This window comes from Geotrypetes seraphini, chromosome 2 (assembly GCF_902459505.1).
Source record: "Geotrypetes seraphini chromosome 2, aGeoSer1.1, whole genome shotgun sequence".
NCBI classification, from domain to species: Eukaryota; Metazoa; Chordata; class Amphibia; order Gymnophiona; family Dermophiidae; genus Geotrypetes; species Geotrypetes seraphini.
Genome location: NC_047085.1, coordinates 333,686,563 through 333,700,928, shown reverse-complemented (window position 1 = coordinate 333,700,928; position 14,366 = coordinate 333,686,563). Strand labels below are relative to the sequence as shown.

At 44.1% G+C, this 14,366-nt stretch overlaps 1 protein-coding gene across 1 annotated transcript in view; it reads left to right on the top strand.

Annotated features, from left to right (window-relative positions):
* The window catches only part of AMPH (amphiphysin), a 285,388-nt gene that overhangs the window by 119,970 nt on the left and 151,052 nt on the right, over nt 1-14,366 (top strand). The window contains exon 3 of the mRNA XM_033930240.1: nt 3,769-3,823. Coding sequence (XP_033786131.1) covers nt 3,769-3,823 — 55 coding nt within the window. The remainder of the gene's footprint in view (nt 1-3,768; nt 3,824-14,366) is intronic.

The window sequence follows — 14,366 nt, the reverse complement described above, 5'->3', positions numbered from 1 at the left end:
CCAAAGGTACGGGGAAGGGGGGTGGGGGTGTCGTGGGGATCGGCCAGGCGGGTCGCGGGTCGGCTGGGGGGGCGGTCGGAGGTTCTTGGGGGGGGGGGGCGGTCGTTGGAGGGAGGGGGGTTTGCGTCGAGGGCAGGAGGGCCTGGGATCCCTCCTGCCCGTAATGTAGTGCGGGGTGGGGGTAGGGGGTCGCCGTGGCCAGGAGGGTTTGGGCTCCCTCCTGGCCCGATATTGTCGGGGAGTTGGGGAGTCGGCCGGGCAAGAGGGCTTGGGCTCCCTCTTGCTCCGATCGTGGATGCGGGTGCGGGTGGGAGCGCGTGCGAGCGGTCGTTCAGGGTGGGGGTGCGAGTGGTCCTGCTGGGGGGGTGAATCGGACGTCGGGCGGGGTGGGAACTATGTAAAAAAATTTTTGTATACCGCGCTCACGCGTATAACGCGTGAGGGGTATGCGCGGTAGGTAAAAACGCATATAACGCGCGCGTTATATGCGTGAAAATACGGTAGCTATGTTGCCTTTATAAAATAGGTTTTTGAATTGTCAAACTTGACATCCAGTTATTAAATTACTCCCACAGCGATATTTTTCTGCCTTTAGATTTGGTTACTCATTATATCTATAGCCTCAGGAAGTACCATAACCAATGGATGCTGCAGTGGTTCAGGGTTGTTTTCTTCCCTCTTTCCTTAGAAATAAAATATCCCTAGTGGAAGCAAGGAGAACATAAGAATAGCCTTACTGGGTCAGACCAATGGTCCATCAAGCCCAGTTGCCCGTTTTCACGGTGGCCAATCCAGGTCACTAGTACCTGGCCCAAACTCAAGGAGTAGCAATATTCCATACTACCGATCTAGGGCAAGCAATGGCTTCCCCCATGTCTTTCTCAATAACAGACTATGGACTTTTCCTCCAGGAACTTGTCCAAGCCTTTCTTAAAACCAGCTACGCTATCCGCTCTTACCACATCCTCTGGCAACACGTTCCAGAGCTTAACTATTCTCTGAGTGAAAAAAAAAATTTCCTCCAATTGGTTTTAAAACTATTTCCCTGTAACTTTATCGAGTGTCCCCTAGAGAAGGATATACAGCCAGGCCTTGCAACCTTTGCTGTTAGGAGAATGCACTGGAGTGAGGAGAACCTGCCAATTTTACTTTGGAGTCAGGGAATGAGGAGAAACAGTAGAAGGATGGAAAGTTGGAATGAGGGGTTGGGAAAGAAGAAAAGTAGGACAAAGGAAGGAATGAGAAGAGAGGAGAGGCAGCATGTAGTTTATAGTTTGTTATTTATATTCCACCTTTAAACAAGGCGGATTACAACCAAACATACATAATTAAAAAATAATCAAAATAAAACAGAAAGGGTAGATGTGAATCACTTGTTCACTCTTTCCAAAAATACTAGGACTAGGGAGCATGTGATGAAGCTACTAAATAGTAGATTTAAAACAAACCAGAGATAATATTTCATCACACAGCAAGTAATTAAACTCTGGAATTCGTTGCCAGAGAATGTGGTGAAATCAGTTAGCTTAGTGGGGTTTAAAAAAGGCTTGGCTAATTTCCTAAAAGAGAAGTCCATAGGCTATTATTGAGAAGGCTTAGAGAAATCCACTTCTTATTTCTAGGATAAGCAGCATAAAATTTGTTTTATTACTTGGGATCTAGCTAGGTACTTGGGACCTGGGTTGGCCACTGTTGGAAAAAGGATACTGAGCTTGATGGACTTTTGGTCTGACCCAGTATGGCAATTCTTATGTTTTTAGGTTAAAACAAACATGTCAAAAAACATCAAAATTGCCAATTCATGTAAAACGAATACAATAGTAAGTTGTTCCCCCAAAAATACTACTGTAGATACTTTAAAAGAAACTCTAAGAAGCAAAGTCAATAGGTTCTTAAAGGGGGACAAACCTGCTTAAAAAAGCATCTGAGCAACAGTATTTTAATAAATATATTAATAAATTTAATATGTGAAACGAGGTGGCTTCAGTGTGTAAGGTCAGCGAAGGGAGAAGAATCTCCAGCGCTTAGCATATGAGACACAGATTCGCCAACCCGTGCCCGCACACCATCACTGGACACCTCTCGGGTTCTCAAAATAACTAATTATATAAATAACTTAAATAGTGATGTAAATATATTTATCAGTCACACAAGTGCTTAAGAAAAGTAGGAGTCCCACTAGAAGAACCCACCAGCCAACTCCAAAACGTAAACTCAGACTTAGCTTGATCTTAAGTCCATTGGTCTATAATCAAGGCGGGAGGGCAGCATTAGTGATTGATAAATGTATTTACATCACTGTTTAAGTTATTTATATAATTAGTTATTTTGAGCACCCGAGAGGTGTCCAGTGATGGTGTGCGGGCACGGGTTGGCGAATCTGTGTCTCATATGCTAAGCACTGGAGATTCTTCTCCTTTCACTGACCTTACACACTGAAGCCACCTCATTTCACATATTAAATTTATTAATATATTTATTAAAATATTGTTGCTCAGGTGCTTTGTTAAGCAGGTTTGCCCCCCTTTAAGAACCTATTGACTTTGACTGCTTCTTGGCAATTCATGTAAAAAAACATCAACCATCACACTTCATCTTACAAAACAGATGATGCTTTAACAATTTTTTTAAATTTACACAAATCTTTTTGTTGCTTGCTATATTCTGGAAACCTGTTCCACTCGGCAGTTCCTGAAAAGACATAGTGGAAAGAATTACAACAGCAGAAGAGGAAGAGAGGAGGGACATCTCATAGAGACTGGAGGTAGAAAAGAGAGAAGGAAATTGACAGAAGCAAGGAAAGGAGAGCACGGTTAAGAAGGGAAGGAGAAGGATTAGGTGTTAAAATGCTAGCACATTTTTCTAGAGGCAGAGGGGAATTTAAAAGACAGGGTTGCTCAAATGTTTATTTTAAGTATTGAAGCTATGTCTAAGTTCAAAAGACACTTGTAAATTTTGTTGATGATTTTGCTTATGCCTTCTTTTATGCCTTTGTAACAGATTGTGAAAATGTTTTGCTTTATAGAAATGCACTGGTAAATCAGGCCTCATTAAAAGTCTAAAATGTTTTGCTGTTGTGGATGTAGCCCAAATGCTTTTCAGACTAGTGTACCAAAATTTGGAACAACTGTATTTTTTACACATCTCTGAGCATATAGCTGCTTTTCTTCTACAGTGCACCAGAAGATAAACAAGTGATTTCACTGAGAAAATGGGAAGAAACATATTTTGTGCTGGAACTAGTAAAAAAAATAAAATAAAAATTAGGAGCACCCCCTTCTGATGTGTTAAACTACAGAAGCTAAAAAGTTCTCATTTAGCAAATCCAGCTGCTAGCCCAGTGTACATATAATATGACAATCTCCAATGTGTTAGGAAGGAATCTATTTGCATGTTAATGTACAATCACGGAAAGCTTCAGATGAAGTGGGAAATGCTATGATTACTTCTTATTTTTATCTGGTGAGGACAGGAAAATGAAAAAATCAAAAGTTTGCTAAAATGCGGCCTCCTAAAGTGTTAACAGCATCAGGTACCTCAGGATAACAGGTTTCCATAAAATCAGTGAGGTGAAAATTTAATTGCTTGCCTTTTCCAAATCTGAGCTCAAGCTGCAGTTTAGATATTATAGTTATATCACTGCCCAACTGGGTTTATAAACTAAGCCAGGTGTTCTTAACCAATGGTGCCATCCACCAAGGGGTGCAGAGAAGGGTCTTGAAAGGTGAGGTACTTTCTAATAATCTATTTATTTCTGTATTTCTACAGGCAGAAGGTACCAGGCTTCAGAGAGAACTACGAGGATATTTAGCTGCTATCAAAGGTAAGGACAAAATAGGGTACAGGCCCATTTACTGCCAAATCTTATGTCTCTCTTGCAGGAACCTGATATATGAAGCATTTCTCCAAGACTACTGGGTAAAATAAGTTGTTTATAATTGCCCTGGGAGAAAATGGAAGAAATGGGCAGTACAAAGGTATTGAAAGGTGTGACAGGGAAGCCCCTGTCACTGGCTTAAAACCTGCTTTAAACCCTGCCACTAAACAAAATGTGCCTATTCCTAAGCCAAGGAAGCTGCCCATTAACTCTGTTCCCAGTGCTAAGATCAGACAGGCAGGGCAAAACAGAGAAGGGATAGCCGAGAAGAACAGAATACCTATTCCAATCCACTATAATCCCTTTTATAAACCATCTGTTAATTCTCCAGTAAAACCTCTGGTCAGGCAATCTGACACAGCAAGGGTTCCCTATTCCCTTTTGTACTTACATTAAGTATTTCTTTTCTATAACAATTATATTTCTCCCCCCCTTCCTATTGTTCCTTGGGGCTCTAGTGTGCCAACTAACCCATGTATACTCGTTAATTAGTCATGTATGTCTAACCTGTCAAAACCCTAGTATACTCGTTAATTAGCCAAGTATGTCCAACTTGTCAAAATATTTATTCGTTCTCTATGTTATTTTTTAACATTTTGTAAATTGCTTTGTATCTTTGAATAAGCGTTTAATCAAATACTTGAATAAACTTGAAACTTGAGCTGACAGGCAGAACGTAGCTAGAGCACCAGTGAAAGTTGCACAGCAGAATAAATCAAAGCCAGCTGAGAACACACACAAGCAATTAGGAACCTGGAGGGAAGGACGTTCCCCACAGAACACAGAACTGAAGGCTAGGAGCTCTATCTTACTGCCTTCTGCTAAGAAACCCTCAGTTCCACAGCACTTCCATACTGACAAAACTCTGCTTCTTAAACAGAGGCTAATTGGAAGGGAAAAGTTCCATGAGCAGGGTTGGCCCAATGCTGCTCCAGAGGATAGCTTGTACCCAGCTTCAGAGAGTGAGGAGTCTCTTATGGAAGTAGAGGGCTATATCTCTGAGGGGAATGAAATGGACTGTAGCCCAGAAACCTTAGACTCTATGTCTGCATGCAGCATGAGTCAGTAAGGTACTGGGTAGGGTAAGGGAATGAAAGTTTGTTCTGTAACAATGGTCTAAAGCAGGGGTCTCAAAGTCCCTCCTTGAGGACCAAAATCCAGTCGGTTTTTCAGGATTTCCCCAATGAATATGCATGAGATCTATGTACATGCACTGCTTTCAGTGCATATTCATTGGGGGAAATCCTGAAAACCCAACTGGATTGTGGCCCTCAAGGAGGGACTTTGAGATTAGAGAGTTGCGCGGGGACAGAAATCCCACCCGTCCCCACCCGTCCCCGCCAAAATCCCACCCATCCCCACCCGTCCCCGTGAGGAATCCCTCCGTCCCCACCCGTCCCCGTGAGGAATCCCTCCGTCCCCACCCGTCCCCGCGAGGAATCCCCTCCGTCCCCACCCGTCCCCGCGAGGAATCCCCTCCGTCCCCACCCGTCCCCGCGAGGAATCCCCTCCGTCACCATCCTTCCCTATAAACTTCAGAAATAGTTATTTTATTTAATTATGCTACTGAATTAAAGGCTCTGGTAGAGACCCATTTACAAATAAGCAAAAAGACTATTAATTTGGAAATATTAATTGGGAAGAATACATACTTTGTAAATGGGTTTCTACCAGAACCTCTAATGTAAATATAAAATATAAATACTCAGCTGATGAGAACCCACAAACTGTCAGCTGAGGACTTCCTTTGCAGTTGGCCTGGGGTCCCTTTTGCCAAGCTTGGCAGGCAGCAGTAGCGTCCCTGAGTCACAGATGCTGGCACCTCAGTGGCTCATGGATGCTGCCAGCGACTGCTGCGCTTGGTGGAGGGGAGTTCTGACCATCTCTAGAGGAGGTCCTCTGCTGGCGGTGCTTGGGGATCCCCACCAGTCACAGCAAGGGCCAACAAGTACTTCAACACTGTAGAAATAAAACCAGAAATGCATTTCCTTTTCTTTTGAACACAAAACAAAGATATCTGCCATATACATTTCCCAAGGCAGATGACTCTATGCAATGTCACCTCGGTAACAAAATACAAAAATAGACAAATACACCCCCTCCCTTTTTACTAAACCACAATAGTAGGTTTTAGCACAGGGAGTTACGCTGAATGCCTCGCGCTGCTCTCAATGCTCATAGGCTCCCTGCGCTAAAAAACAATATTGCGGTTTAGTAAAAGGGAGCCATAGTGCAAAATATAGACAGCAGATATAAATTCTCAAAACAGACACATTTTGATCACTAAATTGAAAATAAAATCATTTTTCCTACCTTTGCTGTTTGGTGATTTCATGAGTCTCTGGTTGCACTTTCTTCTTCTGACTGTGCATCCAATCTTTCTTCCTTTCTTTCAGCCTCCTGTATGTTTCCTCTCCTCCAGACCTCATTCTCTCCCCCAACTTTTTCTTTCTGTCTCCCTGTTCCCCCTTCTTTCTGTCTCTGTCTGCCCCCTTTCTTTCTTTCTCAGTGCCCTCCCCCAAGCCACTCGGTTTGCTGCCACCGCCATCGGGGAATAGTCCCCAAGCCACCGCTGTCCCAAGCTTTCCCTGCAGAAGCGTCGCGCTGACCAGCATTCCGCTCCCTGACGTCAATTCTGACGTAGGAGAGGAAGTTCCGGGCCAACAAGGCATTTCTCCTCATTCCATCCAGCCTGAGCCCCATCTCTCCTTGATCCAGCATTTCCCTTCTGTGTCTGTCAGAATTACCATTCCACCTATTTTCCAGCATCACCCTTCTTTGTGTCCATCTCACCTATATCCCTATCTCACCACTTTTTCAGAATCTTCATTTGTCTCTGTCCTTGTCTTTACCCCATATTCACCATTTGCCCTTTCAATGTCTTTATCTCCCCCCCCCCACACACACACTTTTTCAGCATTACTTCTATGTCCCCTCTGTATCTCTATCCTTATTCAGAAGGTCCTGCTTACCCTTTCTCTTCTTTGTGTCACTATCTCCATTTTCAGCTTTCCCCCTTTTTCCTTTGTTAATGCACCCTGTAGCCAGAATCTTTCCACCCTCTCTCCACTCCGGCCCAGCCCAGTATGAAATATTTCCTTTTGTTTCTCTCCCCTCTCTCTTCTCCTCCCTCACCCACGAGTCCTGCATCTGGCCCTCTCCCTTCTACCTGCACCTGGCAACACCCCCCTGCTCCGCGGCTCTCTTAAGCAACTCGTCAGCAGCGGTGATCAAGACAAGCTGCCGACATCGAGGCCTTCCCTCTACGAGTCCCGCCTTTGTGGAAAAAGGAAGTTGAAACAAGCGGGACTCGCAGAGGGTAGGCCCCGACGCCAGAAGCTTGTGTCGATCGTTGCTGCTGAGTTGCCGAAGGGAGAGGGAGATAGGAAGGCTGTAGAAGCTCCGGAGCATGACACCGAACCCGGCCAGGATGATTTCTTTTTCAGGCTGCTGCTGCCGCTGCCATCCCCCACCCGAAATGACAAAAAACAGCCTAATGCCCGCGTCGGGAAATAGCCATGTTGAGCAGTGAGCTCAGCACGTACACAGATGAAAGCCTTGCTTGCTGATTGGTCCGGCGGCACGGTGGGGCGGGGCCGCCGGACCAATCAGCAAGCAAGGCTTTCATCTGTGTACGTGCTGAGCTCACTGCTCAACATGGCTATTTCCCGACGCGACGCCAGACTTGCATCGCCAGAATTTAGGTAGGTTGTTTTCATCCCCGTGGGAGTCCCATGGGCAAGGGGGCGTCCCCGTGGGAGTCCCGTGGGTCAGGGGGGCATCCCCGTGGGAGTCCCGTGGGCCAGGGGGCGTCCCCGTGGGAGTCCCGTGGGCCAGGGGGGGAACCCGCGGGATCCCCGCGGGACCCGCGGGATCCCCGCGATCCCCGTTCCCGTGCAGACCTCTATTTGAGATCCCTGGTCTAAAGGAAACATTTCTGTCCTTAGGTGGAACTGTATAATGAATGAGAGTTTGATGTGAGGATTGGTTAGTAGCAGAAATTAAACCAGAATCTCTGTATGCAAGCAAAGCATAGTGAGTGGGGGATGGGTAATGCTAATTAACCTTAGAAGGAGAAATAAAGCCTGGAGTGGATTCAGTGACCTGACATTTCACATCCCTGATAGTGGGAACTTTTGGGAAGGGAATCTTAGACCATTAAAACAAGGGTGGATGGTTCCCATCCCACTGCCTAGAAATAAGAAGGGTTGTGGGGGTATTTATACTTCAGGCAGTCAGGTGGGGAGAACTTCCTGAAGAAACAGTGGGCTCAATACAATAATTGTGCCAAGCCTAAAAAGAGTGGAGCTAAAGCCCAGGGCTGGCTGGTCCTCGGGGCTTTTGTATATAAGTTATTGAAACCAAAATGCTGCCCAGAATTGTGCAAAGCAGGGCAGCCGAACTGTGAGAAAGAAACCCGGATTAAAAGGGACTTGTTTTGAGTTTTTTGGGTTTTTCTGATTGATACAAAAAGTGGCTGTAGGGAGAACTTTTGTGTGTGATAAATCTCTTCCAAGCATCATCAGTCGGTGTGGCTATATTAGAACTACTGCAAACTGAACTGGATAATAAAACTTGGACCTGGAAATTATTGGTGGAAAGTTGGTTTGTTTGGGGGAAGGGGGGTCCTTTTCCTCTGCTGTGCTTATTCCAGAGTGGTTCTCCAAAGAGCACTGATACTTGCACCTGGGAGCAGGAGCCGGCGCTAGGCTTACCCCTGGCCCCATCACAAAGGAAACAAAAACTCTACATACAAGTACAGTCAACAGACTCTCCACCTGGAAGACACATCTGTTTGACATACATTTATTGCATAATCATGTGTAATCACAGAACCCACCATGGACCCACGTTTTAGCCCAAAGTGCCTTCTTCAGAGGCTAGTACATTAACTATAAAAGTCTGTGAATCACAACAATGTTCGTCACAGCAATTAAAGGCATCAACGTAATCAGCTAGGAATCTCAGCACTGCTTCTGGCATCTTCAACAAAAAGTGATGAGGTTCCTAGCTGATCTAGTCAATGCCTTTATTTGCTATGATAAACATCGTTGTGATTCACAGTCTTTCATATTTAATGAGAGACAACTGGATTGCACAATGGGTGCAATGCTTGCAGATTATAACACTCTGTTATATATGTACCACTTTATTCTCATAGTAGATTTGAGACCCTTGACACAGGTGCCGTTGCTGAAACAAGCGTCATGTCTTGTCCTTCTGAATAAAGTTTTATGGTTCACTAATGTGTGTCCATGTCTAGTGCTTTTTCTTGGTTGCCTGTTTAATCAGGGCCAGCTCAAGACATGGACCAGGTCAGGCACTGCAGTGCTAGTCTTACAATGATTTATGAGATGTCATGGGTCATTGCAGGAAATTGGCTCCACAGCAGAAGACCAGGATTAAGAGGATTTCCTGCTGTCTGTCTAGTTCAGGGGTGGGCAGCTCCGGTCCTCAAGGGCTGGAATCTAGTCGGGTTTTCAGGATTTCCCCAATGAATATGTATGAGATCTATTTGCACGTACTGCTTTCAATGCATATTCATTGGGGAAATCCTGAAAACCCGACTGGATTTCAGCCCTCGAGGACCGGAGTTGTCCACCCGTGGTCTAGTTGGAGTTTCATATACAGCCATACTGAGCTGCTAGAAGTGCTGCAGGCAGATGAGGTGTAGCAGCCTGCAGAAAGAGGAAATAAAGTAGGCCAGGTTAGAGTGGGAAATAAGAAAGGATTCTGATGAGAGGAAAGGGGGGGCAACAAGTCTGAGTACATTACATTAGTGGACTTCTATTCCGCCAATACCTTGCAGTTCTAGGTGGATTTCAAAAGAGGAGAGCTGGACATTTCCAGGAGAATTACACGATAGGATACTAATCACATGTCTAAGTTTAAGCTAGGAATTTATAAGATTGGGGATTGTTAAGGTGAGGTATTAGTTTTTCTTCATAAATTTTCTCAATTGCAGGGTTTTTATTTCCCTTCGGAGTGTTTTGTAATCAGCCATTGGTATCAGTATGTTGGAGAGGTGGTGGTCTGGTTCGCTGCTTGAGTAGAGAGAAGAAAGGGTGAAAAATAGGTCAAGTTGGCTGGAGGAAGTGAGAAAAGATCATAGTGAAGAGAGAGAAACAGAGCAAGAGTTTAACAACTGGTTAGAGAGGAGACAGAAAGGGAGTGAGTAGATGAGAAGGGGCGCAGATTGGGGAAAGAAGCTGTAAAAAGAGGTTAGTCAAGAGGGAGGGATGAGAAGGAGGGTGTTCAAAGGGGGTCCAATCAAGAGATGGAGGAATGAGAAAGGGGGCGTTAAAGAAGGTCAAGATTTCAAGACAAGGGTGAGTGGAGGGAGGATGAGGAGTGAGTCCACCTTTGAATTCCAGGGCCCCAAAATCTGGAACAGCCTCCCGAGCAGCTTATGTAAGCTCCCTACTTACTTCCAGTTCAGAAAGGCGCTGAAAATACATCTATCCTCTTCACTGCACTGATCTATTCTAAAGCAATCATCTGTAGGACATCTACACCTCTGTATTATTTCTAATATAATGTAAGCCACAATAATTCCTAGCTGACACTTGCGGGATACAAGAATCAATATGGTATCGTATGGGAAGAGTATCTGGAGAAAGAAGGAATTGGAAGAGTAACAATGGAGAGATGGTGTGAAGAATCTAGAGAGGCTGGGAAAAGGTTAGGAGGCAGTGTAAAGGGACAAAGTAGTATGGAAGGAATATGAGGCAGACAAAAGGGACAGATTTGTGAAGGGGTGCAAGAGGAAGAATTTGAGTAAGGGGTAAGAAAAAGAAGAAAGGCTGGATATCAGGAGAGATTATGTGACAGGTAAGGAGATAGGGCTGGTAAGGGATTAAGACTATGATGAATATAGATAAAGGCTTAGAAGGGACCAAGAGTGGAAGCTGGAAAGTTTGAGAGACACTGGTTTAGAATAATGGCACATACACAGTGGCATACCTAGGGTATGTGATACCCGGGGCTGATAATTTTTAACCCCCCCCAAATAAAAAATATTTTTAGTAATTTATTTGCTTAGTTTTATATTCACAGAGAGCTCAGTTTAACATTCACAGTGTTACATTACATATAGTAACAACCTCTCCAACCCCGGGCATCAGAAGAAGGAGCTCATTTGCATATGGATACAGCAAAGATATCTGGGAGTCTCTATTCACCCTGAGTGAAAAAGGGATTTGAAAACAAGACTTCCAGAACAAAGAACCTGGAAAGAAGTGCTCCATTTGGAGCTTTTAGGCAGGATTCAAGGGAAGGAATGCTAGCAAAAGTCAAACTCTTAGTAAGCTTGATCTCAATCAGCTTATAAAAATATGAGCAGAGGAGCCTAGTGATGGTGAGGATACCGCTCAGCCCATTCATATTACAAAACAAAAGTAGCCAAGCAGTAGTGTTCTGTACTAGTTGCAAGGCCTTGATTGAGCAATTTAGTAACCCCTGAAAAACAGAATTGCTCTTTCAGTATTAGTACAAGGCACATTACATTCTGGTACAGTGGATATTTTTTTTTATCCCTAACATGCCTACATTGTAAATTGGTGCCTAAAGCAATGGAGGATGAAGTGATTTGCCCAACATCACAGCAGTGGGATTTGAATGCTGGCTTCCCTGCTTCTCAGCTTATTACTCCTCTGCCTTGAGAGTGCATTTAAATTTTATTCAATTTAAGACATTTGTGAAGATAATTTTATTTATGCTTGTATTTGGCTACTGTCAGTAGTCCTGATGGTTCATTTACTGTATATGTTGTATTGGGAATTGTTATGTATGTAATATGTGAGCTGCTTAGATGAATTATGCCTGGATATGAAGGACATAAATGATAATAAAAACTTTTCCGTCACATACATAACATAATAAAAAAACTCACTTGTATACCGCAAATACCATCAAGTTCTATGCGGTTCACAAAGACTAGTAATACAAATGAATAAACACCCAATTTCTAACTTCCGAAGTATTCCCTAAAAAGATACGTTTTTAAGGCACATCGAAATTGTTGATACGAAATTGGGAATATGAATATATGAGTTAAATCCCTTGTCCATGAGGCTGCCCTAAAAGATAGTAATCATTCTTGAAATTTCTTGTATTTACATCCCTTTACACAGGGGAATGAAAACAATGAATGGGTTTTTCTAGGCTGTTTAGAGTTTGTAATAATAAAAGATTCCATATGATACTCAGGAATTGAGCCTGTTAGTGCCTTAAAACAAATACAGCTGAGCTTAAATTGAACCCGTGCCTCAACTGGAAGCCAGTGCAATCGATGATAAAAATCAGTGACATGATCATACTTCTTTAAATTGAAAATCAATCTGACTGCTGCATTCTGAATTATGTGCAGTCTATGAAGGTGCGATAACTCTGGTTATGAGCTCTTCAGGGCTGGCCCATTCAATAAGCAGGACTAGGTACTCACCTAGGGCAGCAGCTTCAGGACAAAGAGCCACTGCAGTCAAAGCGAAGCATTTGATCTGGACAGCCACAGAAACTCAAAGAATCATTATTGGGTACTTTTGCCTGCCGGGAGGGTGAGCAGTTTTTCAATAGCAGATTTACCCTGATTACAATACACCTTTGCTGGCAGGGATGCTCAAGCCCTGCCAGCCAAAGAGGTTCACTACGCAAGTCCCCACCTGTGCTGCCTCAGCAGCACAGAAGTTGGTGGAGTGCTTCAGCCACTGCTGCTGGCACTCCCACATCAAGCTCAGTTCACATACTTAGTTCAGTCACTAACTGAGCATGCGTGTATTCTGTGTGTGCGAAAAAAGAAATACTTTTCTGTTGGCATTGACTGTGCAGAACTGATCTGTACTAATCTGGTTTATTTAGTTTTGCAATGGGTGTATTGATGTTCAAGTGCTCACTGTCAAAGGTTAACATGCTGCCTTTTCTTATGTGTGACTCGTGGATTATTAGTAAAAAATATTTTTTCATTTAGAAAAGAGAGTGTTTAGTTCAATAAGATTTTTATTGAGTTTTACAAAAATCAAAACATTGCAAACCTCATGGTACAATCCAACAAATACATAAGCATAATGTACATCATAAAAATAGCACCATAACATAAGCAATAAAGAGGAGAGAGTGTTTAGAAACGATTGGCCCTGGGTGTCAAATATGCTAGGCATGCCACTGATTGATGGACTCAGAGTTCCAGACCCAATGCTGCAGCACTCAGCACCCACGGTTATCACAGATTCACAGCATGCACCAGTAGAGGTCAGCTCAGGTAACACCAGTCACCTTCTGGGGCATGTTGTGTGTCGAGCAAAAAGAGCCTCCTTTCTCCTCCAACGTTTTGCACTGTACGTAGCTGGCAGCTGCCAAGGCCTAAGGAGAGGAGAAAAGAATCAAGAAGCTAGCCGGGATCCAGGAGAGACTTACTGCATGGACAATGCAGGTGCATCAGTGTTCTGCTGCCTAAGTTAGCCTGAAGCCTGAAGTTGGGACAAAATAAAATAATGCTCTCTGTCCTAAGATTAGGGGCAACTGAAAGGAGAATATATAAGGAAGTTCCTCCCAATTGCCTGTTCCCTGGGAAAGAGAAAAAGAAAAGGCTCTGGATTGGCTGCCAAGTCCTCAAGAAATATACTCCAATGGAATGGATGCTATGGATTTAAGATACGTAGATAATATATATGTATATTTTTTTTGGGGGGGTGGGGAAGTTGACAATCTGTAGCTTGTGCTCTGCATGTGTTGCTGAGACCTCTGGGGCTGTTTGCTATATGTGACCATTTACTGAATGTTTGTTTAAAAAGTTGGGATGAAGAGGTGCTGAACCTGACTATGGTGAGAGTTTCCCTGGCTAGGCTTTGAAATAAAGCCCACAGAGCCTGGAGTTTTGGTGTTTGGTTGGTGTTTTCAATTGCCCCTGAAGCTTCAGATTAGAGAATGACACGGTGAAGAAAACCCGCAGCAAGTCACGGGGGCCGCAGTTTACCCGCAACTATGGAGATGCTAAAGCCTGAGTCACCGCAGGCATGGAGACAAAACTTTTCACCGCTCACGGGATCAGTGACAAGCCTCGTCCCCACAATTGAAAGCATCCCTTCACTGCTTACCACTTTATACTGTGTCATCAACTCATTGTGGGTGGCCCTTCTATGTCCTGGTGGCTATGCTGTCCTCGTCGATGCTGTGCCGTCTTTGTGTTCACTTCAGTTCTTCCTTTGCCTTGACTCTTCCCCCTAAAGCTCCCAATTGGGTCTTCTCCCTTCTCTTCCACCAAAACTATGACCCAATCGCTACTGCCGCACACATTTTAAAACCCATGTGGTGGGTGCTGTGCAGCAGTAGCGAATCACAGAGCAGGTTTGGAAAATGAGGTGCTGCTGCTGCTGCCGCCACCTACTGCAGGGGAATCATTGGCGTCGAGAGTGAGTTCTGAGTGAGTTGCGGAGCAGAGTTGGAAAACGAGGTGTTGGCTGTGCATTGTGGGGGAATCGTTGGCATCGAGAGT